Source organism: Dromiciops gliroides, chromosome 4, assembly GCF_019393635.1.
Source record: "Dromiciops gliroides isolate mDroGli1 chromosome 4, mDroGli1.pri, whole genome shotgun sequence".
In the NCBI taxonomy this organism is placed as follows: Eukaryota; Metazoa; Chordata; class Mammalia; order Microbiotheria; family Microbiotheriidae; genus Dromiciops; species Dromiciops gliroides.
In genome coordinates this window covers 130,373,575-130,401,373 of record NC_057864.1, presented here as the reverse complement: position 1 = coordinate 130,401,373, position 27,799 = coordinate 130,373,575, and the positions used below count along the sequence as shown (strand labels likewise).

General features: G+C 34.7%; 1 protein-coding gene across 25 annotated transcripts in view; it reads left to right on the top strand.

Moving 5' to 3' along the window:
• The window catches only part of CDC42BPA (CDC42 binding protein kinase alpha), a 351,215-nt gene that overhangs the window by 189,167 nt on the left and 134,249 nt on the right, over nt 1-27,799 (top strand). For all 25 annotated transcript variants that reach the window (XR_006356412.1, XM_044004678.1, XM_044004682.1 and 22 more), the window contains 3 exons: nt 215-308; nt 7,171-7,371; nt 10,491-10,739. Coding sequence is in view for 24 of the 25 variants with exons in the window: in XM_044004678.1 (XP_043860613.1) it covers nt 215-308; nt 7,171-7,371; nt 10,491-10,739 (544 nt within the window). In the remaining variant the exon portion in view is untranslated. The remainder of the gene's footprint in view (nt 1-214; nt 309-7,170; nt 7,372-10,490; nt 10,740-27,799) is intronic.

The window sequence follows — 27,799 nt, the reverse complement described above, 5'->3', positions numbered from 1 at the left end:
AACAGATTATGTTATATCCCTGATCCACAAGAGAGCCAGCAATATATGACTCTCTTGTTGGGAAAAGACTGATTTCAGGTGACAAGTAACTAAATAATAAATTAGTAAGTCTAGAAATCCTTTAGAAATTAAAAGAAGCAATTAAAGAATAATCTTACTAAATGACATCTAACCTTTCCCCCCATCTAAAACTTTAATGCATTTCTTTTTGCAGGGATATTAAGCCTGATAATATTCTGATGGATGTGAATGGTCACATTCGATTAGCGGATTTTGGTTCTTGCTTGAAACTCATGGAAGATGGAACAGTATGTATATTTGGAAAAATGTTATCTCACAAATTTCCATTGAAACCTTTTATCATTACCCATGTGCTTTAGACATAATTTTTGAAAACTTATTTCTGATAAGTATTTACATATAAAGTAATTTTTTTTTGGTTTTAAATTTAATAGTCATTTCCAAAATAAAACTCTTAACAGTAAGGAATGAAATCAGACATGTAAGGAAAACTCAAAATTTTTGTTCATTACACACAAAAATTATATAAACTTAAAAGAATTCTTATTTGCTTTTATACCCTCTTTTTAAATTTTCTCCCTTTTCTGTGTCTTTGGCAGATTTTATTATAAATTTTCTTAGTCACAATCTTATAGTCATAATTGGTGTGTTTTCTCATTTTCTTTGCATTAATATGGTCTTTATGTGTTTCGTGTAATTCTCATATTTGTCATTTTTATGGTATCCTTAATTCCATCATGGAGGCAGTAGGACATAGTAATGAAAGCTGACCTCTGAGTCAAAAATATCTGGGTTCAAGTCTCAACTCTGTCACATACTGGCTATGTGTCCCTGCACGTGTTCCTTAATCTGTCATTGGTCTAGGCTATAAATGTCAAAACATACTGCATATAACAGCTCACCATCATGCCTGAATCCTGAACCAAATTAAAATGTAGTTCCTTTTTTATTTTAATATGTTGCTATATTGCTTAAAAAAGGGAATATTATAAATATATTTGGCTTTTCTAAGTCAATATGCAGCCTTCAGGGATCTTGATGTATATTTTAGTGGCTTTTGTTCCTGTTTGATCTTTGACATCTCTGCTGCACGTCTGGTGTCAATATGCATTACTAAAAGGATTTTTCTCACCTGTGATTTCTGTAAACCAGTTAAATTCTGGCCCATTCCCTATCACTCTCCCTTATTTTCAGTTTTGTTGACTTACAGAGTTTATTCAGCCATTTCACAGTTCTTTTATATTTATTTTTGTTTGACTTTAATAGAAGATGTTTTGACTGTTTTTTGTATAGATGTGTCTTTTTCCTTTTAAAAATCTTCTTAGGCTATGGTGCTAATAATTGAATTACTGCATCAAAGATATGTAATTTTAAAATTCCTTTTTTTTTTTGGTGGGGCCAATGAGGGTTAAGTGACTTGCCCAGGGTCACACAGCTAGCAATTGTCAAGTGTCTGAGGTTGGATTTGAACCCAGGTCCTCCTGAATCCAGGGCCCATGCTTTATCCACTGCACCATCTAGTTGCCCCAATTTTAAAATTATTATTTTCAAAACTGATTTCCTAAAAGATTACACCAATTTTCACCTCTTTAAAGAGTATAATGGCTAACCTTTTCTCTCACATTCTCATGTATTGAATTTTATCATTTTAAATGATCATGGGGACAGCTAGGTGGCACAGTGGATAGAGCACTGGCCCTGGAGTCAGGAGGACCTGAGTTCAAATTCAGCCTCAGACACTTAACACTTATTAGCTGTGTGACCCTGGGCAAGTCAATTAACCCCAATTGTCTCACCAAAAAAAAGAAAAGAACAGGGGGCGGCTAGGTGGCGCAATGGATTAAGCACCGGCCCTGGATTCAGGAGTACCGGAGTTCAAATCCGGCCTCAGACACTTGACACTTACTAGCTGTGTGACCCTGGGCAAGTCACTTAACCCCCATTGCCCTGCAAAAAAAAAAAAAAGAACAGAAAAGAAAAAAATTTTTTTTAAATGAGCATGAACATTTTTTTGGACATAATAGTATTCCAATTGTTCTGAGTCTCATTTTATTGATTTTGAGTTTGAGCAGTATTTCAGATGATGATTACCAATTAATTTTTCTTCCTTGTAGAAATTAGGATCTTTTGGCTATTTATTGAGGTATGGATTTTATGATTATAAATTTATTTCACAAATTCCAAAATTCAGAAACTGAAGAGAACCAATATCTGAACAAAATAACTTCAGCATCCCTAACAATGGTCACCCAGCTTTTAAAAAAAATCTTTGATGAAGGAGAATCCACTAACTCCTGAGACAGTTAATTTTTGATAACTAATGATTAGGAATTTTTTCCTTAAATCTATAGCTCTACAATTTCTCTCCATGTTTTCTAGTTATGTGCTTTGGGGCCAAGTAGAAGAAGTTTAATCCATTCGTATCAATTATCTAACGTTAAGAGGTAAATTGTTAGTAATTTGATTTATTTGGTATTAAATCTATAAATAGTATTGACATTTTTTACTATGTTGATTCAACATAGCCATTTACCTAGGACGGTTCATTACTTAATGTTAGCTGTCTTTAGTTCTTCCTTTAATTGTCTCTATGTGTATGTTGGTGGGTTAATGGCCAAAACATTTGAGATATTTTGTTCTTCTAATTGGCATTTCTATCTCTTGGAGACCTCATGAAATCATCTTTCATCCTATTGTTTTCATTCTCTAGGTTTCATTACAGTTTGTGTTTATGGTATGCAGCAGATTTTTAAAATTCATTCTATCACTTTCTTTTATTGCATTGTTTAATTCATTCATGCCTAAAGTCAATTGCTAGCCATTTCCTCTATTTCTTTGGTCTTAATTGTTTCAATTAATGACATTTTATTTTATTTTCCTTCCCATCCCTTCTTTCTCCCCAATTCCTTTCATGGGAAAGGAAAAACAAAACCATTATAAACATACATATTATAAAGGAATACAAATTCCCATATTGGCCCTGTCCAAAAATATGTCTCATTCTATATCTCTAGTACTTCTCTGTCTGGATTGTGAGTACCATATTTCATCATTGGTCTTTTAAAATCATAGTTGGGGGGCAGCTAGATGGCGCAGTGGATAGAGCACCGGCCCTGGAGTCAGGAGTACCTGAGTTCAAATCTGACCTCAGACACTTAACACTTACTAGCTGTGTGACCCTGGGCAAGTCACTTAACCCCAATTGCCTCACTTTAAAAAAAAAAAGAATTAAAAAAAAAATAAAATCATAGTTGGTTATTGCATTGATCAGATTTCTTAAAGTCTTTCTTTCAAAATTGTTTATCATTAGAAAGTTGTATAAACTCTTCTCTGCTCATTTCACTCTTCATAAGTTCATAATGTCTTCCTAGTTTTCTCTGAATTCATTCTTTTGTCATTTTTTTACAATGCTCATGTTTCGTTACATTTAAATATCATCATTTGGTAAGCCATTCCTCTGTTGATAGGAGCACCTTTAATTTTCCATTTCTTTGCTCCTACAAAAAGAGCTACATGAAATATTCTTGTATTTTTTGAGTTCTTTCCTTCTTTCTTTGCTCTTTTTGGCAAATCCTAGTAGTAGAATCTCTAAGCGAAAAGGATATGCACAATTTAGTCACTTTAGGGACATGATTCCAAATTCCAGGAACAATTTACAACACCACTAAAAATGCATCAATATGCCAGTTTTTCCATAGTCTCTTATCATTTTCCTCTTTTGTCAACTTTGTCAATCTAATGGGTGTGAGTTGGAACTTCAGAATTGCTTTAATTTACATTTTCAGATTATTAGATATAATCTGGAATATTTCTTCATATGGCTGCTGATAGATTGGATTTCTTCTGAGAACTGCTTGTTCAGTTGCTTTAGTCATTTAACATATTGAGAATATATATTTTTTTATTCTCAAGAAGGTGTATTTGTTCCTTTTATATCTTGGAAATAAGACCTTTTTCAGAGAAACTCATTGCAATTCCTTCTTTTAAGTCAGTACTTTTTTTTTCTTTAAGGGCAGAGTACTATTATTGTTCTTGCTTACACTACTTTGATATTAATCTGTTCCCAGAAACTTGCTGCTCTCATACATTTGAACTTGCCTACCTCTATCCTTTGAATGTACAATTTAGAGTGTTAATTTTACTTCATTTCTTTTTATTTATCTGTTTCTACCCTTTTGGTTCCTCCTCTTTCCCAGCCTGGTTAAGGAAGTAGTTCAAGTTGGTCCCAAGACCAAGGAGAGGACATGTTCTCTGGAGTTCAGTTATATGAGTCTTAGAATGCTTGCTGTTTAAAAAAAAAAAAAAGAAGAAGAAGAAAATAGGAACTATAGCTGACTGGAAAGAGGATTCACAAATACCCCCTGAAGAAACAAAATAGGAAATTGGCAGAGTGGGTTTTATTGAATGCCCAAAGACAAGAAACATTCGTTTGTAGAATATTTGGTTAACTTTACTTACTGAAGTGCTTTTAAGTATTTGCAAAAAAGACTACCCTGAAAGTAATTATAGTTTATGCACCAACTTTGGTTGGTGAAAATGAGAGAGAGGAATTATTTAAAGAATTTGCCAAGACCCTCAAAATTGAATTAACAAATAATCTGATATTTTGTGACTAAAATGCAAAAAGTAAGATAAAATAAAGAAAAATTTCTAAGCTATTACATTTTATCATCTTATCCTAAAATTTCTTAGTTCCAGTAATTCCTCTAGTTGATCAAAAGAATAGCTAAGATTTTCATAGAATAATTGCTATAGTTTCATTCTATTTTTATACACTAAAGTAGCAGTTCTTAAAAATGTGGTCAGGAAACCATTGGGAATACCCAAGATCCTTTCAGGTGTCCTTAAGGTAAAAATTACTCGATTATACTACTAAAACATTTCAATTTCTAATATAATGAGTATTGATAGCTATAACCCATATAAAAAGTTATTGAGCGGGGATTCTCACTTTTTTAGAATCTAAAAGGATCTTGAGACCAAAATGTTTGAAAACTCCTGCACTAGATTGATTGAGAATGGTGAGCTAGATGACAGTGTTGACGGGACAAATAAGAATTGGTTGAACAGTTTAGAGCATTGGGCCAAATCTATATGAATTCTAAAAAACAACCAGCTTGAGAAATACAAGATTGATGAGCTACAGCTAGAAGTCTGTCTGTCTGAAAAAAGATCTGGGCTAATGTTTAGTGGTTTGCAAGTTGATGAATTAGCAGTAAGATCTGACAACTAGAAAAGATTAAATGGTCTTAGTTTGCATTGAGTGGCATAGAATGTAAACATGTTCACTGAGAGTAGGGATTATTTCTTTATTTTTATATTTGTGTTACTAGTGCCTGACACAAGATAGATGCTAAATATTTGTTTATTGATTGATTACTAAGAAGGCTAGCCCTGGTTTGGACATACGTCATCTGTTGTGCTCAGTTATTGACACCACATTTGAGAAAGGATTTTGGTTACCCAGAAAACATCCAAAGAAGTTCAGCTAAATTGATGAGGAGCCTTTACATTATGGCATATGAGGATGAGTTGAAGAAATTGGAGTTCTTTAACCTGGAGCAGAGAAAAACTAGGGGAGTGAATGATATGTACATTCAAGTATTTGAAGGGCTATCATCCCCTTTCAGGGGAATTAATCTCTGGCCTCAGAGAGAACAAGAGACAACAGATGAAAGTTTCAGAGAGGCAAATTTAGGCTTAAAGTTAGAAAATATCTCTTTAACAATTAGAGCTCTTCAGAGTGGGATGGGGATGCCTTAGAAGGGAGGGTTTCCCTCTCAGTAAATGTCTTCCTACAAAGGCTTGATGAATGTTGACTTGTCAGGTATGTTATAAAGTAGAATTCTTGTTTTAGTACAAATCAGACTAGCTTCCTTTAAGTTTCTGTGAGTTTTTGAGATCATGCAATCTAATGGTTCTTTAATCAAAATAATTACCAGGTGTTGTTTTTTTTTTTTTGTATGGGGGAGACTGTGTGTCTTTTGTTTTAAATGGTCTTGGGGTTTTGCTGGGTTTTTTTTGACTGAGCTTGAACTACAAAAGTAGTTCAGCAGTTTCAATACAATTTTTAGGTATAGTCTTAGAGCCAGCATATGTCAAGAGTCTTTTAGGTCACACAATCAATGTGCATGTCAGAGGCCAGGCTTGAACCTTCTTGGTGAGCTATCTGCCATGCTATACAGCCTCATTTTTGTGAGTACTAACCCATTTATATTACATCTTTGAGTTTTTTTCTAACTAATGCTCTTTTAAATTTTTATACTTCTCTTTTCCCTAAAAATGAATAAATTGGAGACACCACATATATTAGTGACCAATATTATTTTTCTTGCCCCTTCCTTTTGGATTCATGACTATGGCAGTCAAGTTCAGATTATTTCCATAGAGGTATGTCTAATTACATGTCGGTTTTTTTATTTCAAATAAACAATATTACAAAAGGTTAAACACTGTTACCAAGTAAAGATTTTATAAAAGTAAATCCACTAGTTTAGGGGGCAAAAGTGAGCATCTGTGGAGGTTAAAGAGTAAAGAAGAGTTCTTCGACAAGGGAGTTTTTCAATATAATTTTAAAAATAATGCCATTTATTTTAATGCCAAAAAATCTATTTGCCAAGGCATATAGTTATTGATTCTATCATATCTTTTGAGAAGGCTAGCAGCCTTCAAAGGATAAAGGACAGGGGGCAGCTAGGTGGTGCAGTGGATCAGATGCCAGCCCTGGATTCAGGAGGAACTGAGTTCAAATCCAGCCTCAGACACTTGACATTTACTAGCTGTGTGACCCTGGGCAAGTTACTTAACCCTCATTGCCCCATTAAAAAAAACCAGACCCCCCCCCCAAAAAAAAAAGGATAAGGGACATGGTTTTGAAATGCAGCGATTTTTACAATTTTTAAATCATGCCTAAGACAAATAAGCATTTTCTCCAGTTATGACAAAGGACTTATACTTATGGAATAGTTTTGACTAAGGATACTTCTGTAGTCATCTATGGTAGTATTATGTAAAGGATGTTTTCATTGGAATCATTCCTTCCTTGTTTTCTAATGATTTAATTCCATATTTATTTCAATACTTTGAAGAATCATAGTTTTTTATCTGTGTGAGGATTTTTTAGATTACTAAAAATGCATACTTCTACAGGTTCAGTCCTCTGTTGCTGTTGGAACCCCAGACTATATCTCTCCAGAAATTCTTCAAGCCATGGAAGATGGAAAAGGAAAGTACGGACCAGAGTGCGACTGGTGGTCTTTGGGTGTGTGCATGTATGAAATGCTCTATGGAGAAACACCATTTTATGCAGAATCTCTGGTGGAAACATATGGAAAAATCATGAACCACAAAGTTAGTATTTTAAAATCTTGTTAAAAGCTTAACTTGGCAAGTGAAATAACATAATGTTATCTAAAAATGCAAATATTTTCCAGGAAAATGACTGACTTTAAATTTTTTAGAGTCATAGCTTTTTAGCTTTTTAGACCTAGAAGTGATTTTGGAGATAAGTTGATTGTTGCCCAAGGCATTATCTTTGAAGCTCTTTTCTTTACTCTGTTCCTTGGTAATCTATTGAACATTTAGGACTTCAGCCATTACTTCTTTTGAGCCCTCTATTTCCAGCCCTGTCCTATCCACTGAGCTTTAGATCTTTATATATTCTTGTTGTCATAATTCTTCTACTAGAACATCCCATTAGCACTGCACATTCAACATGTCTAAAACCAAGTTTAATATATATCTCTAAAAGTTTGCAGTACTTTCTTGACATATCATATTGTCCCATGTTAAAATATTACCACGTATAGTGTTTTCATTATAACCATCAAGTGTGCCCTTCTCTCTTTACTTTTTCCCATTTCCCCATATCCATGTTATCCCCAAGCATGTCTAGCACATTCCAGTGTCAGTGAGGAAAAGATTCTCTAGCCTTTACCATTTTCATTCCCTCTTTATACCTTTCACCTCAGCTGATGTCTCTCAGAACTCATTAGGCCACTTGACTAATCACATAGCTTAGATGAGATGGGAGTCATCAAATCTTTTCCTTCTGAAAAGATATGGAGGGCCACCAGGCCTTACTGTCTTTCCTGTCCCTATCTCCTGCAGACATCATTTGACATTAAAAATCTAATGTATGGTCACCTTATTTCTGTCCCAAGTGTAGGAAAAACTAGCTAGGGTTTACTTATAGATTAGAAACTTTAGCATCAGTTTTGGGCATTAAGTATTTATTAGTGAAAAAGAGAACACTTGGGTCAGAAAGCCAAGAAAATGCCTATCTACCCTAGAAGAGAGATAAGAGTTCAGCCTGGCCTGCTTCTTCCCCCAAGTCCTCCACCAATGAGGCTGTTGGAGACATGAACTGTGAGTCCAAGCTTCCTCTGCCTCCCAAGGAGAGGCGGTCCTTCCACACTACTTCAAGCTAATTGGCTAGCATCACCCCAATCCATTGGTTCACTGGACTTGAGGGTGGTTGCGTATTGAGTTCAGAGTCTGCAGTCTCTGAGAACACATGCTTGTCAGAGTCAGGCAGGTGTGGTTTCAATGGAATCCAATCAGTCCAAATCAATCCCAGCTGTGGCCTTTGGGGTTGGCAAAGCATAGTATTTTTTACACCTATTGACATAGTCTAAGTCCCTCTTGGCTGAATCCTTAGGACTTCTTTTTTTTTCTATCCACCCTGAAGAGCTGAAGTTTTTTAAAAAAATGCGTTTCTTCAGGATGTTGGAGTATGAACTCCTTATGAGCAGGGATTGCATAGCTTCTTTTTGTATTTCTAGCACTTAGCATAATGCTTTAGTACCTAGTAAGTGCTGAATATATGATTTTTAAATCATTATCTCTATTCCAGTCATCACTGGACTAATCTTGCTTATTATTTGGTCGTGTCACTACTCTTCTCAAAAACTCTTCAATGTCTGCTCTCCAAATAAAGTCCAAACTCTTTAGTTTGCTCTGTAAGGCCCTCCACAAGCTAGATCTGCTCTATGCTATTAGTTAAACTGAACAGCAAATTAATTTTAGTCTAAGTACAGCTTGAGAGGTGGAAGGGCCCTTTGAAGTAACCTTGCCCACTGTTCTCCAGGAATTTACATTCTACCAATGGAATAGAACACTTACTCAGGTGAGTAAATACATGATCATTTGAGGGGAGACTCCTAACCATTGAGGGGATCCAGGAAAATGCCATATAAGGAGTTAGCAAATGAATGGAATCTTGTAGCAAGTGAAATATTCACAGAAGTGAGGAAGCTCTGAGTTTCAGGTATGGAAACAAAAGATATAATATCAAGTTTAGCTAGAACATAGTCTATATGTATATTATAAGTAAATGCTAGCTAGCTTTCCCCACAGTGGGGACAAGTAAAGTGACCACACACATTTAGTTTTACCTGTCACAGACTGCATGAAGAGGAATTATGAAATTAGCCTGAAAAGATGGGTGAAGGCTATGTTATCAAGAGTTTTAAATGCCAGAGCATTTTGTTGAATAGACCTATAAGAACCATCAAAGATTTATAAGGTGACATGGCCTGACCTGGCTTTTAATATTAGTTTGATAATAATTCAAAAGAGTCTGACCTATCCATCTCCACTGGAAAAATCCATTGAATCAAGATTGCCTATTGTCTAGACCAATGGTGTCAAATTAAAATAGAAATCATTCCCTACTAGCTTGCAGGCTAAGAAAACCACAAATTAACATTGTGTTTTAGTTTTCTTAAGCATTTCTCCATTATATTTTCAGTCTGTTTCACTCAGAAGTTTTGCAGGCCTGGAGTGTGACACCTCTAGTCTAGGATATGATATGAGTTTGGATGTACAATCTAGAATGCTTGCATGCCTATATGTAAATGCACATATGTACACACATACATGTCTTCAAGTTTACAAACCTGGATAATTAGAAGCATGGTCAAGAAATAGGGAAGTTTGGAAGAAAGGTGGGGTTAAGAGAAAAAATAATGAGTTAGCCACCAAATCAATAAAAACATACTGCTTCATTTGCACGTCTTTTATATATTTATCTTCTGCTTTGTATTACAGATATCCTCCTTTAATAATTATAGGCTCCAAGTCTTCTCTCAACTTTCTATCTTCCCAAGTATCTTGTGCAGTCTTTTGTGTGTATTAGATACATAATAACAATAATAGTAACTAACAAGTTGTACTTTAAAGTTTGCATTGTGCTTTCATAGATTATCTATGAGGAAGGGGCAAACTAAAGCTCAAAGAGGTCACTTACTTAATGTGGCTGTGGAACTAGTTAAGCATAGAAAGTAGGATTTGAATCCATATTTTCTTGACTTCAAGTTCAGAACTATTGATTTATTGTTAATAAGAATATTTTCAACTCCCTAGTTGACATAATTCTGACTGTCATTATTGATTATGGTGACTCAATGTATGTTGTATTCTTAATCTGATGTTTATTTTTGGTTTCCTTATCATTGTCTCTTCTTTAGGAGAGGTTTCAGTTTCCAGTTCAAGTGACCGATGTGTCTGAAAGTGCTAAAGACCTTATTCGAAGGCTCATTTGTAGCAGAGAACACCGACTTGGACAAAATGGCATAGAAGACTTTAAAAACCACCCTTTTTTTGCTGGCATTGACTGGGATAATATTCGGAACTGTGAAGCACCTTATATCCCAGAAGTTAGTAGTCCTACAGATACTTCAAACTTTGATGTTGATGATGATTGTTTAAAGAATTCTGTAAGTATAACATTAAGAAAACTTCTTCCCTTTATAATTAAAATCCATACCTTATAGGTAAATATTTTAAAGAATTTGACAATTTATAGCAATTTCACTTGTACTGACTTTTTGCTTGTTACCAAAAGGCATTTGTTGCATTCATTTTTACATATACATGTGGTATCATTGGAAAAATTATTTGCTCAAAAGTTCCCATTTATAAAAATTATATTCTAATTTCTGCTAACTTATATTTCTCTTGTCACCACCATTCTCTATGTCTCCCAGGTTCATAACCTCAGTGTTATCTTTGACTCCTCCTTTATAGCCAAACAGTGGAAAAGTTCTCTCAGTTCTACATCCACAATTCAATTTAGTTCAATTCTATTTAACAAGCATTTATTAAACACCCACATTGTAGTTATTTACCCCTGTACTAGGCATTCATGATACAAAGACAAAAATGAAACAGACCCTAACTTTAAGGAGCTTAAATTCTGATAAATGGATACAGCATTACACATTTAACTAAATAAAAAGTTTATATAATTTCAGGTGGATGGAGTATCATTGAGTGATAACTGGGAGGATAGGCTTTATATAGGAGGTGGCACTTGAGTTTTACAAGATATTAGGGATTCCAGGTTGGGAGTATAAAGAGACAGAACAACCTAGTTTAGGGACTAGGAAATAGGCTAGTTTGACTAGAGCATACTGAGTGAGGAAGAGTAATTCAGAAAAAAACTGGAAACAGGCCAGCACCAAATTGTGAAAGACTTAAAAAGCCAAACAGAGGAGGTTTTGTTATTGTTGTTTTAAAGGATGGCATTGTTTTTTGTTATTTAATCCTAGTGACAGGGTCAGACCTGTGGTTAAAGAATATCATTTTGCTAGATGTATAGAGGTTTCATTCAAGAGTGGTGGGAAGGCTAAAAACAAGAAAGCTCATTAAGGTTATTAAAGTAGTCCTGGTGAGGCATGGTGTGAAATATTTTAATGACTAGGGCTAATTTGGGGGGCTAATCTGACTGGAGGACTAATCTGTGGACTTTTGACTATTTGGCTATCTGACTTCGTTAATTTAATGTGGGCACTGCTCTACTCCCAAATTGATAAACTAAAGATTAAGAAGGCTCTTAACTAAATAATCAAAGCAGAGTTTATTTATGAGATACTATTTCAAATTAGGAATACAGGGAAATAAAGTACAACCTGACTGCTTTCCTGTGGTCTTTGTCCACTGCATCTCTTTCCCACCTGCTGTGCTTCGAACTTCTTGAAAACAATAAGGGCCTTAGCCCCCTGAGGCCTTAGGGCATTCAGGTCCTTTATTCTAACTCCTCTTAATCTTCACTTTCTCAACCTGTACCCTGTGCTGACCTGCTTCTATGCCCTCCGCTGCCTCCTGGTCAGTCTGTCTTCTGCCGCCTTTGCTCCTAGTCCTGCGTTGCTGTTCGTCTCGTCCCCCGTCTCTCCTTTCTAATCTTGTCAGCCGCCCTCTTGACCTCTTCTCAGCCCCCTCTGTCCTTGTCCGCTCTCCCCTCTAGTCAGCCCCTCTCCTCCAATCTTGTCTATCTAGTCTGTCCTTGAGTCCTGTCTATCTGGTCCCTCCTCCTCCAGTCAGCCCCCTGAGTCTAACTCCCAGGTCTATATATACCTTTTCTTCTTTCCACTCAAATCTCAGGGCTTCCTTCGCCCCCACAGACCAAGCTAATCTGCCACTCAGGGCTGCGGCTGGTTGGGGGGGGGGGGTGCACTCCCACTTCACGTGTCTCAGCACAGGCTATCGGGGTCGGAGGGAGCTGGGGCTTTTTTTTTCCCCCAGCTGTCTGACCTGGTGTCTTGTATAGCCCACGGGGCTTTTTCGTTCAGCTGAAGCTGAGAAGGAGGGGGAGAGACCCTGAAGGCCTAAGGCTTTCTAATCTCAGCCTAAAGGTAGGGTCCCCAAATCAAAATAAATTTCCACAATGGTAAGCACCTTAACTAGGGCTGTGGCCATTTGTGTGGAAAAGGACAAATGTCAGAAATGTTGTGGAAGTAAAAGTAACAAAGTTTGGTGACTTATAGATATAATGGGTGAGAAGGAAGAAAAATAAATGACGATTCTGATGTAAAGCTCTGTGACTGGGAGAATGGTAGATTATTCATTGAAAATAAGAAACTTAACAGAAGAGATGATTTTTTGGGGAAAAAAAGTTTTGTTTTGAACAAAATAACAGTGTTGAAATTGAGGTATTTATGGGGTATCCACATTCAGAGTGGCAATAGGAAGTTGGTGACTTTGAACTGAATTTCAGGAAAGAAATGAGAGCTATCTATATTATTTTGGGATTCATCTGTTGGGAGGGTTAGGACTAGACAATTTAGTACTGATAATGATAATTATCAGTATTATCGGTATTGAGCCAGTGGGAACTGATGAAATCACCAAGTAAAATAAAGGGAAAATAAAAGGGAGCCCAAGATAAAGCCCTGTGGGACACCCATGGTAAAGAGGCCTGATCTGGACAAGGGTCCAGCAAAAGAGACTGAAGAGTGGTGAAATAGGAGGAGAACCAGAATAGGGCAGTGTCATGAAAACCTAGAGATTTCCCATAGCTAAAAGCGATCTTTCTTCAAATTTCTGATAGCATTTTAGTCTTCTCTTTTTCATTTATCACATTATTTTTTTGCATTATAATTATTTGTAGAAGTAGCATATCTCCTCTACATCTGCCATTACATATTCAGTTCATTATGTTGCAGAATTATATCTTAGTTCATCTTTGTGTGAAATCAGTAACAGCTTGGCCTAACCATCTGCTCAGAAAAAAACCAAGTGAATGAAGAATGCCTATTCCACAAATTGTTACTTGCAGTTGAATGGACATCTTATAGACCTGGTCCAGCAATATAATTCTTTTTTTTTTTTTTTTTTTAGGGGCAATGGGGGGGGGGGTTAAATGACTTGCCCAGGGTCACACAGCTAGTAAGTGTCAAGTGTCTGAGGCCGGATTTGAACTCAGGTCCTCCTGAATCCAGGGCCGGTGCTTTATCCACTGCACCACCCAGCTGCCCCTGGTCCAGCAATATAAATGGACAATATTCTGGTCCCAGAAATGAACAAGAAGATGAAAATGGACTGGGTTGCTTTCTTTTTTTTTTTTTTTTTTTGCGGGGCAATGGGGTTAAGTGACTTGCCCAGGGTCACACAGCTAGTAAGTGTTAAGTGTCTGAGGCCGGATTTGAACTCAGGTACTTCTGAATCCAGGGCCGGTGCTCTATCCACTGCGCCACCTAGCTGCCCCGACTGGGTTGCTTTCAATAAATTACAAAACTCCTTTAATTAACCCAAACATCTCCCAGAAACAGACCATCTTATTATCATCGATATTCTATGGCTATAAAACATGGAATGTAACCATGGAGATATGTATGGTCAGCATGAGAAGGTTCAAATATGTAACTTTTGATTAATTTTGAAGAAAATGAGAAAAAGATGTCATTATTGACATTATTGATAGGAAAAGAAGATTCTCTGGTCATATTATGACCAGATGAGGATAAGAGATACTAGCTTGATTAGAAACCCCATGAAATCAAGGGAAGGGGAGAATGACTTTCAACTTGTTGGATGGACCCCATAAAGGAGGACATGGATTGTTGAGGCACAGATTGAAATGGCATTAATTCATGGCTTATGACACAGTTCAAATATCCAAAATCTACCTGAATGATATCTTTAACATCTAGCACAGTGCCATATAAAGTAGGCACATAATAAATATCTGTTGAAGTATAGTGAATCAATAAGTACTTCTTCCTTGTTTAACAGTAAAACTCTATCAACAAATTGACATAGAAAAGTCATCAATGTAACTGCTATAGAACTTTAAATTTTGGACTTCTTTTTTTGAAGACAGTCTCTTGTTCAGGGTCATATATAACTTCTTGCTTTAGCTATATTTTTGTTAAATACATATAATAAAACCCATAGTTCTGCATTTCACATATTGTAATATCTAGGAAATGATAAATTGAAATGAGTAAAAAGAAATCAGCCTTCTAATATACTGGTCAGTAGATTTGCTTAAATGGAAAGTAAACATATATAGGACTTTAAGTAAAGTTCATTTAAAAAAAAAGAGTTAAAATGCTACAGTGTTTCAGTTAAAGGTTATATAATTGAAAAACAAAACCAGAAGAGAGTAGCAAGACATTTCACAACTATAACAATGGAGAAAATTCATAAGCAAACCAAAGAAGAGATAGAAGTGATGATGAAATACATAATTTTGAATGTATAAAATTAAGTGTTTTGCATCAATAAAACCAGTGTAATGAGGAAAGAAAAGAAACTATTGCCTGGGAAAATTCTACAAGTCACACATCACTAATACATTTCCCATATCTAAGATATATAAAGAATTGACACAAACATATAAGACCCAGAAACTTTTTTTATTACATAAGTATTTTAAGGATTTGAACCAAAAAACCTCAACAACAACAAAGAAAATATAGGCCTTCTACAAACATGTGAAAGAATATTCTGAATTACTAATAATGAGGGAAATGTAAAGTAAAACAATTTTGAGGTTCCTTCTTTTGTCCACTAAATTGACAAAGATGATAGATGGAAACAGTTACAGAAACTTTAAGGGAATAGACACACTAATACACTGTTGATGAAGCTCTGAATTGAGTCAACCATTCCAAAAAACAGTATCAGTAAAAGTGATGAAGCTGTTCATTCTCTTTGACCTAACTATCATGTTGTTGGCTGAATGTATACCTAAAGGAGATCATTAACTAGAAAAAAGGTCCCATATGTAACAAATTATTCAGAACAGCATTTTTTTGTGTGTTTACCAAAAAATGGAAAACAAAGGTGCCTATTGGTCTTGGAATAATTACACAAATTGTGGTGTATATATTTAACAGAATTGTTATGCTTAAAGAATGATGAACATGAGATCAAACTAGCATGACAAGCATTATAAACTGATGCAAAACGAAGTAGCAGAATGAGAAAACTATACATAACTAATAGGATATAAAAGAAAAGAATACTAAATTTTAATGAATTCAGATTTATTCTCTGTACATTTTGTTCTCAGAAAAAAAGAGAAGAAAATGTATATTACTATTCTAGTTGACCAGTATGGGACTTTGGGTATGGAATAGTACATATATTCAGATACTGTGGTTTTGTTTAGCTCCACTTTTTCTTTGTTATTATGGTGTGATTCATTGGAGATATACACTGAAAAATATTTCTGATGAAAAGAATAAGTTTTTAATTCGGAAAACATTTAGTTAGAAAGTAATGATGTCTTATCACTTAAAATTGACTTAGTGAATAGAATGTTGGTAAAAAGTATTTAATTTTAAAATATACTTTAACATTATGTTTAACTTAATTACTCAGTTAAAATTATTGTGGCACTTCAGTTGTTTTCACAATATAGAAAATGTCAAATTAGGAAGGAGAATTGAGTCTGTTAGTCAGCACTTATTAAGCCACTTCTACAACTATGTACAGTCAAGGTTTATACAAAGTAAGTTGGAAATTATCAATAGAAGGAAGGTGCTAGAATTCAGAGGGAATCTAGTCCAACCCATAACTAAAAAAAGAATAATGCATCTCTTCGAAAACTTTCCCATCAAATGATTCTTTGTAGACCTCTAAAGAATGGAACTCACTATTTCTGATCTTGTGCATTCCACTTTTGGATAGCTCTAATTATTTGGGACATTCTCTTTACATCAACTCTAAATTGTCTCTGCAATTTCCATCTATCCATTCATCTACTACTGTCTTCTGGATCCCAAAATAAAAAGTATAATTCCTCTTCCATATGACCATTTTCCCAAATATTTTATGTGTCTTTCCCCTCCATTCCCCTCCTGCCAAGTCTCATATTTAGACAGTAAACATTAACTGTGTATTATGTACCACTCACTGTCCTAAACACTGAGGATACAAAGAAAGATAAAAGACACGGATTCAAAGTCTAATGGAAGAGACTGTAAACTATGAACAAACAGGTTATATATACAGTGGTATCAAACTCAAAATAAGAGCCACCAATCCATACATAAGAATCCCTATGGCTGCTTATTGATTTCATTTAAAAATGTAGTATTTTTATGTTTTATTTTTAAATATTTCCCAATTAAAAATTTTAAAATAATTTAAATTGATGTTTTCTGTTTCTTATATTACCATAGCATCCCACGTATCTCTCACCTTCAGCCCTTCTCCAAGAACTATCCTATATAACACAGTAGAGTTTTTTTTGAGAGGGGGAAAATTAGGAGAAGTGATTAATACACCGAGAAAGTCAGAAATCATGTGTGTAACACATGTAGATCTGCCGCCTTTACCCTCATGGTAGTTTGGTGGTATCTTCTGATATCTCTTCAAGTCTCATTTGATCCTTATAATTTTGTTACATTTACTTTTGATTTACTGAGGTGTCATTGTTCTTTCTATTTACATTGCCATAGTTACTGTGTATATTGTTTTCTTGGATCTGCTCATTTCATTCCACATCATTTCATGTAGATATCTCCATGCTAACTGTTCATCACATGAATCATCTCTTGCAGTGCAATAGTATTCCGTTACATTCATCTACCACAATTTGTTTAGCCAATTCTCAAGTAATGGGCATCTACTTTATTTCCAATTCTTAGCTATCACTAAAGTGCTATTATAAATATTTTGTTAAAGTATATGTGTCGATAGCATCCTTGGAGTATAATCCCAGTAATAAAGTGTTTGTTTCAAAGTATATGCATATTTCAGTAACTTTATTTGCATAATTTCTAATTTCTTTCCAAAATGGTCATACTGTTTCGTAGCTCTACCAACAATGTATACCTATCTTCCTACAATCACTTTTTTGTAATTTTTTTGCCAATTTGCAGGGTGTGAAGTGAAACCTCAGGATTGTTTTGACTTTAATTTCTCTTATTATTAGGGACTTGGAGCATTTTAATGTGGTTATGAATACTTTACAGTTCTTTTGAGAACTGTGTATTCATGTCTATTGAGGAATGGCTATTAATATTATTTTTATTTATTAATTACATACCTAGGAACCAAACCTTTATCAGAGAAATTTGATAAAAGGTTTTTGTTTTGCTCCTCCCTCCCCCCATTTGACCACTTCCCTTGCTATGTTAGACACATTAATATTGTCTCTGCAAAGAATTTTCAACTTCAAGCAATCAAATATTCTGTCTTTTGTAATTGCTTCTATCTCTTCTTTGGTTTAGCATACATCTCCTACCCATGACTGTGAGAGGCATAAGATTTTTTTTTTCTTCTAATTTTTTTTAATAGTATGAGCTTTAGGGGCAGCCAGGTGGTGCAGTGGATAAAGCACCATCCCTGGATTCAGGAGGACCTGAATTCAAATTCAGCATCAGACATGACATTTACTAGCTGTGTGACCCTGGACAAGTCACTTAAGCCTTATTGCCCCGCCCCCCCCCAAAAAAAATTAGCATGAGCTTTAATTTTAAGGTCACATTCATTTAGAATGTATTGTGGAGTGGAATGTATAGTCTTGGTATAAACCCATTTTCTGCTGAATTGCTTTCCAGTTTTCTCAGCAGTTTTTATCAAACAGGGAGTTTTCCCCTAGGTAACATTTATTTCCACTTTATCAAATATTGTGTTATTGAATTCTCCCTTTCTCAGTTTCCTTTGTCAAGTACGTTCCATTGATCTGTCTCTTTATTTTTTTAACCTGTGTCAAATGGTTTTGGTGACTGGTGCTTTATAATATAGTTTGAGATCTGAAAGTGCTATTCCTCTTTGTCCTTACTTATTTTCATCATTTCTCTTGTTATTCTAGATGTTTTGTTTCCCAAATGAATTTTATTATTACTTTGCCAAGCTCTGTAAAGTATTCTTTTGCCAATTTGATTAGTGTATCATCAAAAGTGTAAATTAATTTTGGTAGTGTTGTCATTTTTATTATAATAGCCTGACTTGCCTACCCATGACCACTGAATATTCCTTCAGCTATTTAGGTTGTTCTTTAATTCTTTTTTGTTTTTTTGTTTGTTTGTTTGTTTGTTTTTAGTGAGGCAATTGGGGTTAAGTGACTTGCCCAGGGTCACACAGCTAGTAAGTATTAAGTGTCTGAGGCCGGATTTGAACTCAGGTACTCCTGACTCCAGGGCCGGTGCTCTATCCACTGCGCCATCTAGCTGCCCCTGTTCTTTAATTCTTTAAGGAGTACTTTGTAATTTAATGTATAGAAGTCTTTTGTATGCTTTTGGAGGTTGATCGCCAGATATTTAATGCATTTTATAGTAATTTGGAATGGTATTTTTTTTATTGCTTTCTCTGTTTTATTATGTTTATATTTTTGAGGTTTTATGTTACAACTTTCAAATTTGCTGAAACTATCCTTTGTCTTAGTATCTTTGCTGATTCCCTGAAGTTTTCTGAGTAAACTATAATGTCATCTGAAAATAGTGATAGTTTTATCTCCTCTTTACCTATTTTTATTCGGATAATTCCTTTCTCTTATCTTATTACTGTTGCTAACATTTCCAGTGCTGTATCAAATAATAGTGCAAAATGGGCATCTTTGCTTTCCTCTTGTATTTTTTGGGAAAGGTTCTAGTGTATTCCCATTGTATATAATGTTTGCTTTTTCCTCCTATAGCCCTATAATTTTTAGGGTTTTTAGCACAAAACAGAATGTCCAGGAGACATCTTAAACTTAATGTGTCTAAAACGGAACTCATCATCTTTCTCCCTGCTTCCTACCTTCCCTTTTACTATAGAAGGCAACATCATCTTCCAAGCCCCTCAGGCTCACAACTTGTGTCATTCTTGACTCCTCATCTCTCAGACTCCCCACCCACCCAATATTCAATCTATTGCCAAGGCTGATTGATTTTACCTCTGCCACACCTCTCAAATAGGCCCCTTTTCTCCTATTAGACTGCCACTACTCTATGCAGCCCTTCATCACCTCATCACTGGACTCCTGCAATGTCCTGCAGGTGGGTTCACCTTCCTGAAATCTCTGACCACTGCAATCTGTCCTTCCTATGGCCACCAAAGGATTTTCCTAAAGTATAGTATACACCATGAATGTATAGGTCCGTCTTTGTCTCCACTCGACTCAAGAAATTCCAGATGACTCCCTGTCACCTCTAGAATCAAGTAGAAGACCCTCTGTTTGGTGTTCAGATCCTTTCTTAAGCTAGCCCCCATTCTCCTTCCTACATTTCCAGTTTTCTTATACCCTTTTCCCTGCTACATACTTTTCAATCTTAGGACACTAGCCTCCTTGCTGTTCTATAAACAAAACACTCCATCTATCAGGACCAGGGATTTTTCTGGCTGTTCCCCATACCTGGAATGTTTTGCTTCCTCATGTCACCTGTCTTCCCTGGCTTCCTTCAAGTCCCAGTTGAAAGCCCATTTTCTTTTCACAATTTCTCTTAATTCTAGTGCCTTCCTTCTCTTATTATTTCCTGTTTGTTTCTTATATAACTCGTTTGTACATATTTTTTGCTTGTCATACCCATTAAATTGTCATACCCATTAAACCCTATTTTGTCTCTTTTTTTATCCCCAGTGCTTAACACAGTGCCTAACACACATAATAGGTGCTTAATAAATGCTTATTAATTGACTGACTGACTCTCATATTCATTCTTTCATTTTCCCCATTCTCTCTTTTTCTTAATATTTTTCCATTTACATATCAAAGCAATTTTAAGCATTTGTTTTAAAAATTTAAAAATTCTACATTCTCTCTCTTCTTTCCCTCCTTTCTCCTTGAGAAGGCAAGCTATTTAATATAGATTATATATGTTCAGTCATGTAAAACATATTTCCATATTAGTCATATTGTGAAAGAAAACACACCAAGAAAATAAAGATAGTAAAAAACATATGCTTCAATCTGTGTTCAGACTCCATCCGTTCTTTCTCTGGCGGTAGATAGAATTTTTCATTGTAAGTTCTTTGGCATAGTCTTGGATCATTGTATTGCTTGAGAATAGCTAAGGCATTTATAGTCTATCATCTTACAATATTGCTATTACTGTGACAATGTTCCCCTGGTTCACTTCTCTTTGTGTCAATTCATGTAAGTCAGATTTTTCTGAAAGCATCTTGCTCATCATTTCTTATAACACAATAGTATTTCATCATAATCATATACCACAACTTGTTGATGGGTATCCCCTCAATTACCAGTTCTCTGCCACTACAAAAAGAGCTGCTATAAATGTTTTTATACATATAGGTCCTTTTTCTTTTCAATTTTTTTTCTCCTCTTTGAGATACAAACGTAGTAGTAGTATTGCTGGGTCACAGGGTATACACAGTTTTGTAGTCCTTTGGGCTTAGTTCTAAATTGTTCTCCAGAATGGTCGGATCAATTCACAACTCCACCAGTAGTCCCTTAGTATCCCAATTTTCCCACATCCCTTCCAGCATTTGTCATTTTCCTTTTCTGTTATATTAACTGATCTTATAGGTCTGAGGTGATAACTTAGAACTGTTTTAATTTGCATTTCTCTAATCAGTAGGGATTTAGAGCAATTTTATGTAACTATAGGTAACTTTGATTTCTTCATCTGAAAAATGCCTGAAAAATCCTTTGACCATTTATCAATTGGGGAATAGCTCATATTCTTGTAGTTTTGACTCAGTTCTCTATAATATTTGGGAAATGAGGGCCTTTGTCAGATAAACTTGCTGAAAAAAGTTTTTCCCATTTTCTGTTTTCCTTCTACTGTTGATCACATTGGTTTTGTTTGTGCAAAAGCTTTTTAATTTCACTGTAATCAAAATTATCCATTTTATGTCTTGTTTGGTCATAAGTTCTTCCCTTATATTGCAGGTGTACTATTTCATGCTTCCCTAATTTGCTTATGGTAACCCCCGTTAGGTCTAAATGTACCCATTTTGACTTTATTTCAGTAGATGGTATGAGATGTTGGTCTATACCTAGTTTCTGTCAAACTATCGTTCAATTTTCCCAGTGGTTTTTGTCACACTGAGTTTTTGTGTAGGATCGCTTGGATCTTTGCAATGATCAAACACCAGATTACTGTTGTCATTTCCTATTGTGTATTGTGTCCCTAATCTATTCCTCTAATCCATCATTCTATTTCTTTGCCATTACCAGATTGTTTTGTATTGATGATTATTGCTTTATTTGAGATCTGGTATAGTTATGCTATCTTCCTTCATGTTCCCCCCCACCCCCGCCATCAATTATCCTGATATTCTTGACCTTTTGTTTTCCAGATGAATTTTTGGGGGGCTGAGGCAATTGCGGTTAAGTGACTTGTCCAGATGAATTTTTATTTTTTTTTAGCTCCATAAAATAATTTTTGGTAGTTTGATTGGTATGGCATTAAATAAGTAAATTAATTTAGGTAGAATTGTCATTTTTATTATATTGACACAATCTAACTATGAGTTATTAATATTTTCCAGTTCAAATCTGATGTTATTTGTATGAAAAATGGTTTTTAAATTGTGTTCATATGTTTTAATATATTCATATGGTTCATGGGTTTGTCTTGGCAGGTAAATTCCACAACTGTATTGTCTATAGTTATTTTAAATGGAATTTCTCTTTCTATTTCTTGTTGCTTGACTTTGTTGGTGATATGTAGATATGCTGATGATTTGTGTAGCTTTATTTTATATCCTGCCACTTTGCTAAAGTTGTTAATTATTTCAACTAGGTTTTTAGTTGATTATTTAGGATTCTTTAAGCATGCCATCATACCATCTCTCATTCTCTCTCTCTCTTTTTTTTTTTTTTTTGTGGGGCAATGGGGGTTAAGTGACTTGCCCAGGGTCACATAACTAGTAAGTGTCAAGTGTCTGAGGCTGGATTTGAACTCAGGTACTCCTGAATCCAGGGCTGGTGCTTTATCCACTGTGCCACCTAGTCGCCCCCTTTCATTTTCTTTTATGTACACATAGATATCTTAAATCTATATATCAACTCTACTCACTTTGCTGAACTTTATTACCACAGAGGATAATTACCTAATCAACTTCAGCAGCTGCATGTACCATCAGTATCACAAACTTTCCATGTCTAAAACTGAATCAATGATTTCTGTTCCTTCTCCATCTTTCTCCTAGTCTTCATTTCACTTTATGATAACATTACCCTTTCAGTTACTTAGGTTGGCACCATTAAAACCATCCTTCACCTTTCTGTCTTCCTTATCCTCACTATATCCAGTTAATTGCCTAATCTTGTTCATTCTTCCATTAAAGTATCATATATATATATATATACATACATACATATGCACATATACATACACACACATACACGTATATAATATGACTTCGGCATCTTCAGTGTCTGACCAAGTTTTAAGTGTTCCACAAAGCCTGCTTTAGCAGCCTTTATGGTCATTGGAACAAATTGTTCTCATCTGTGCATTCTGCCTTGGGCAGTCTTCCATGGTTAGGGTGGACATCCTCCTAATTTACTGACAGGTTTAAAGTCTGTCTGTTACCTTGTCTACTGGTTTAGCCTGTGTACTGAGACAATTTTACTGGGCTGTGGCCGCTGCACATGCTACAACTTATTGGAGTCACAATATCATAGGATCAAACAGACTCTAGGTATGGGGTTAAATATACTGTATATTTTGGACTAGTCTGTGACTGTGGTTTTTGGTCCTTGGGACCCTTGAAAGAACATTTTATATAGTAAAAGCAAAGAATTTAAAAAAAAAAAATAATCTCTGCACCTGATTGTTTATTGAAGTTAATCTGAAATTGCTAGCTTTGTGTCGTTTTTGTTCACATTATGGTAAGCATTGCATATATGTTATCTTACCTTGGTTTACCTTGCTGGCATAAATTTGTAAATGTCTGAATTCCTTATATTTGTCATTACTTACACATACTTACACATATTCCATGACGTTTATATACCATAATTTGTTCAGCCATTCATTGGTCAATATATACTCACTTAGCCTCCTCACCTCCTACCCCAAATCTGACCATAAATATTTTTATATACATGGGATCTTTTCTTCTTTTTATCATCAACCTTAGTGTATGTCCCTAGCAATGGAATCTCTGGGTCAAAGGATGTGGACATTTCAGTTACTTTCTTTGCCTAATTGTAATTTCTTTCCAGAATGGTTAGACCAATTTAAGTCTCCATCAGCAATCCATTAGTTTGCCTGTCTTTCCACAATACCTCCCAGCATTGACTATTGCCATCTTTTGTCATCATTGCTTTTTTTTTTTTTTTTGGTAGGAGATAAAGCCTCAAGCTTAGTTGTTTTGATTTTCATTCTTTTATAATTGGTGATTTAAAGCATTCTTTCAAATGGTTGTCAGCAGTTTGCAATTTTCCTGGAAGAACCTAAAAAAGGACTTTGAAAATCAAATTAGAGAGGTTGAGAAAAGATTGGAAGTGATGCAAGAAAACCATGAAAAAGAAATACAAAAAATTATTAAGGAACATAACTCCCTAAAAAACAAATTTAGCCAAATGGAAAAAGAATTACAAAAAGTCAATGAAGAAAAAAATCTTCAAAAATTAAAATCGAGCAGATGGAAACTAATGACTTTATAAGACACTAAGATGCAGTAAAACAAAAGCAAAAAAGCAAAAAAAAAGGAAGAAAATGTAGAATTTCTCATTGAAAAAACAACTGACCTAGAGAATAGGTCCAGGAGAGATAAGAATTATTGAACTACCTGAAAGCCATGACCAAAAAAAAAAAAATCCTGGATAATATCTTTCAAGAAATTATCAAGGAAAATTGCCCTGAAATATTAGAACCAGAGGGCAAAAGAGATATTGAAAGAATCCACTGATCACCACCTGAAAAAGATCCCGAAATGAAAACTCCCAAGAACATTTCAAAATTTCACAGATCAAATTTCAGATTTCAAAACTCACAGATCGAAGAAAAGGTTTTGCAAGCAACCAAAAAGAAACGATTCATATACCGTGGCACTACAGTCAGAATTACACAGGATTTGGTGGCTTCCACGTTAGAGAATCACGGGTTTACAACCAAGAATTACATACCCAGGAAAATTGAATATAATCTTTCAGGGGGAAAAATGGACATTTAACAAAATAGAGGAATTGAAAGCATTTTTTATTAAAAAGCAAGAGTTGAATGGTCAAAAGGTAAAAAAGAAACAAGAAAGAAAAACTGTAAGGAATTTAATAAGGTTACAATGCTTCTAGTTCTGTATGATAAGATAATATTTGTAATTCTCAATAACTTTATTGTAAAAGTAATTATTAGTGCAGTTAGAAGTACATATAAAGAGTTTGTGGTCATAAAGTAATATTTAGGGTATGATAATATTTGTAAATTTAAAAAATGTAATATAAGAATGATTTAAAAGAGTATATGGGGGGCAGCTAGGTGCCACAGTGGTTAGAGCACCAGCCCTGAATTCAGGAGGACTTGAGTTCAAATTCTGCCTCAGACACTTGACATGTTCTAGCTGTGTGACCCTGGGCAAGTCACTTTAACCCTCATTGCCCCAACAAAAACAAAACAAACCATAGACTAATTTATACGGGAAAGCTAGGGAGCACATTGGATAGAGTACCAGCCCTGGAGTCAGGAGTCACTTCCTAGCTGTGTGACCCTGGGCAAGTCACTTAACCCCAATTGCCTCACCAAAAGGAAAAAAGAGAAAGAGTATATGTAGATAGTGGGTGTGATCAAAAAGTAACATCGATGATATAACACCCTAGAAAACAAATTAAGGGGCGTAAAAGAAATTGCAGGGAAGAAGTAGATGGGGAGAAACTGAACGGGGTAAACATACACACATACACAAAGAGGCATATTAAAAAAACTATAATAATAGAGGGGAAGATGGGGGGACATGGGCAAAGATTAAACTTTATTCTCATCAAAGTTGGCTCAGAGAGGGAACAACAAACACACTCAGTTTGATATAGAAATCTATCTTAACCTTTAAGAAAGTTCAAAAAGGGATGGTAATAATAGAAGGGTGTGGGGCAACTCATACAAGGGAGGGGATTTTGGGGAAGGCAGTGATCATAAGTAAAACAATTGTTGGAAAGGAGAAGGTCAGGGGGCAGAGTGGAAGAATTAATGGGTGGAAAATAGCATGGAAAGAAATAAACAGTCATAACTTTAAATGTGAATGGGATGAACTCACCCATTAAACAGAAGTGGATAGCAGAATGGATTAAAAAACAAAATCCCACAATATGTTGTTTACAGGAAACACATTTAAAGCAGATTGATACACAGGGTAAATGTAAAAGGCTGGAACAAAATCTATTATGCAAAGAAAACGGGTAGCAATTATGATTTTAGACAAAGCAAAAGCAAATGTAGATCTAGTTAAAAGAGATAAAGAAGGAAGCTGTATTTTGCTGAAAGGTACGATAGACAACTGAGTCATATCAATACTTAACATATATGCACCAAATGGTATAGTATCTTAATTTTTGAAGAAGTTGAATGAGTTACATAAGGAAATAGATAATAAAACTATCCTATTGGGGGACTGTAACATTCCCCTCTCAGAACTGGATAAAACTAACCTAAAAATAAATAAGAAAAAAGTTAAGGAAATTGATAAAATTCTTGAAAAATTAGATATGATAGATCTCTGGAGAAAATTGAATGGGAATAGAAAGGAATATACCTTCTTCTCAGCAGTACATAGGATTTACATAAAAATTGACCATGTATTAGAACATAAAAATCTTACAACCAGATGCAGAAAAGCAGAAATAATAATAAACATATCTGTTTCAGATCATAATGCAATAAAAATTATTAAATTACATTTAATAGTGCACAATTGAAAGTGAGATTAAGAACTAATTGGAAATTAAATAATTTGATCCTAAAAAATAAATGGGTCAAAGAACAAATCACAGAAACAACTGATGATTTCATTAAAGAAAATGACAGTGATGAGACAATGTATAAAAATGTATGGGATGCAGCAGAAGCAGTTCTCAGGGGAAAATTTATATCACTAATCACTTATATCACTAAAATAGAGAAAAAGGAGATCACTGAATTCGGCATACAACTAAAAAAATCATTGTTTTTTCTAGCTCTACAAAATATTTTTGGTAGTTTGATTGGTACAGCACTAAATAAATTAATTAATTTAGGTAGAATTGTCATTTTTATTATATTGATTCTGCCTACCCATGAGCAATTAATATTTATTCAATTATTTGGATCTGACTTTATTTTTGTGAAAAGTGTTTTGTAGTTCTGGTCATATAATTGCTGTCCCAAGTATTTTATATTGGCCATAGTTATTTTAAATGGAATTTCTCTTTCTATCTCTTATTGCTGTACTTCATTAGTAATCTATAGAAATGTTGATGATGTGTGTGAAATTATTTTGTATCCTGCAACTACAAAACACTTTTCACAAAAATAAAGTCAGATCTAAATAATTGGAAAAATATTAATTGCTCGTGGGTAGGCAGAATCAACATAATAAAAATGACAATTCTACCTAAATTTATTTATTTTGTGCTATACCACACAAACTATACCAATCAAACTATCAAAACATTTTATAGAGCTAGAAAAAAAAATAATAAAATTCATCTCGAAAAACAAAAGTTCAAGGATATCATGGGAATCGATGGAAACAAAATACAAAAGAAGGTGGTTTAGCAATACCAGATCTCAAACTATACCATAAAGCAGTAATTATCAAAACAATCTGGTACTGGCTAAGAAATAGAGAGGTAGATCATTGGGATAGAATAGATAGAAACTATACTATAGTAAATTACTATAGTAATGTAGTATATGATAAACCCAGAGATCCAAGCTTTTGGAACAAAAACTGTTGGGAAAACTGGAAAACAGTATGGAAGAAATTAGGTATTGACCAACATCTCACACCATATACTAAAATAAAGTCAAAATTAGTACATGATTTATATATAAAGGATGAGACCATAAGAAAAGTAAAGGACTATGGAATTGTCTCTCTGTCAGATTTATGGACAGGGGAAGAATTTAGGATCAAAGAAGATATAGAGAATAAAATTAAATGTAAAATAGAT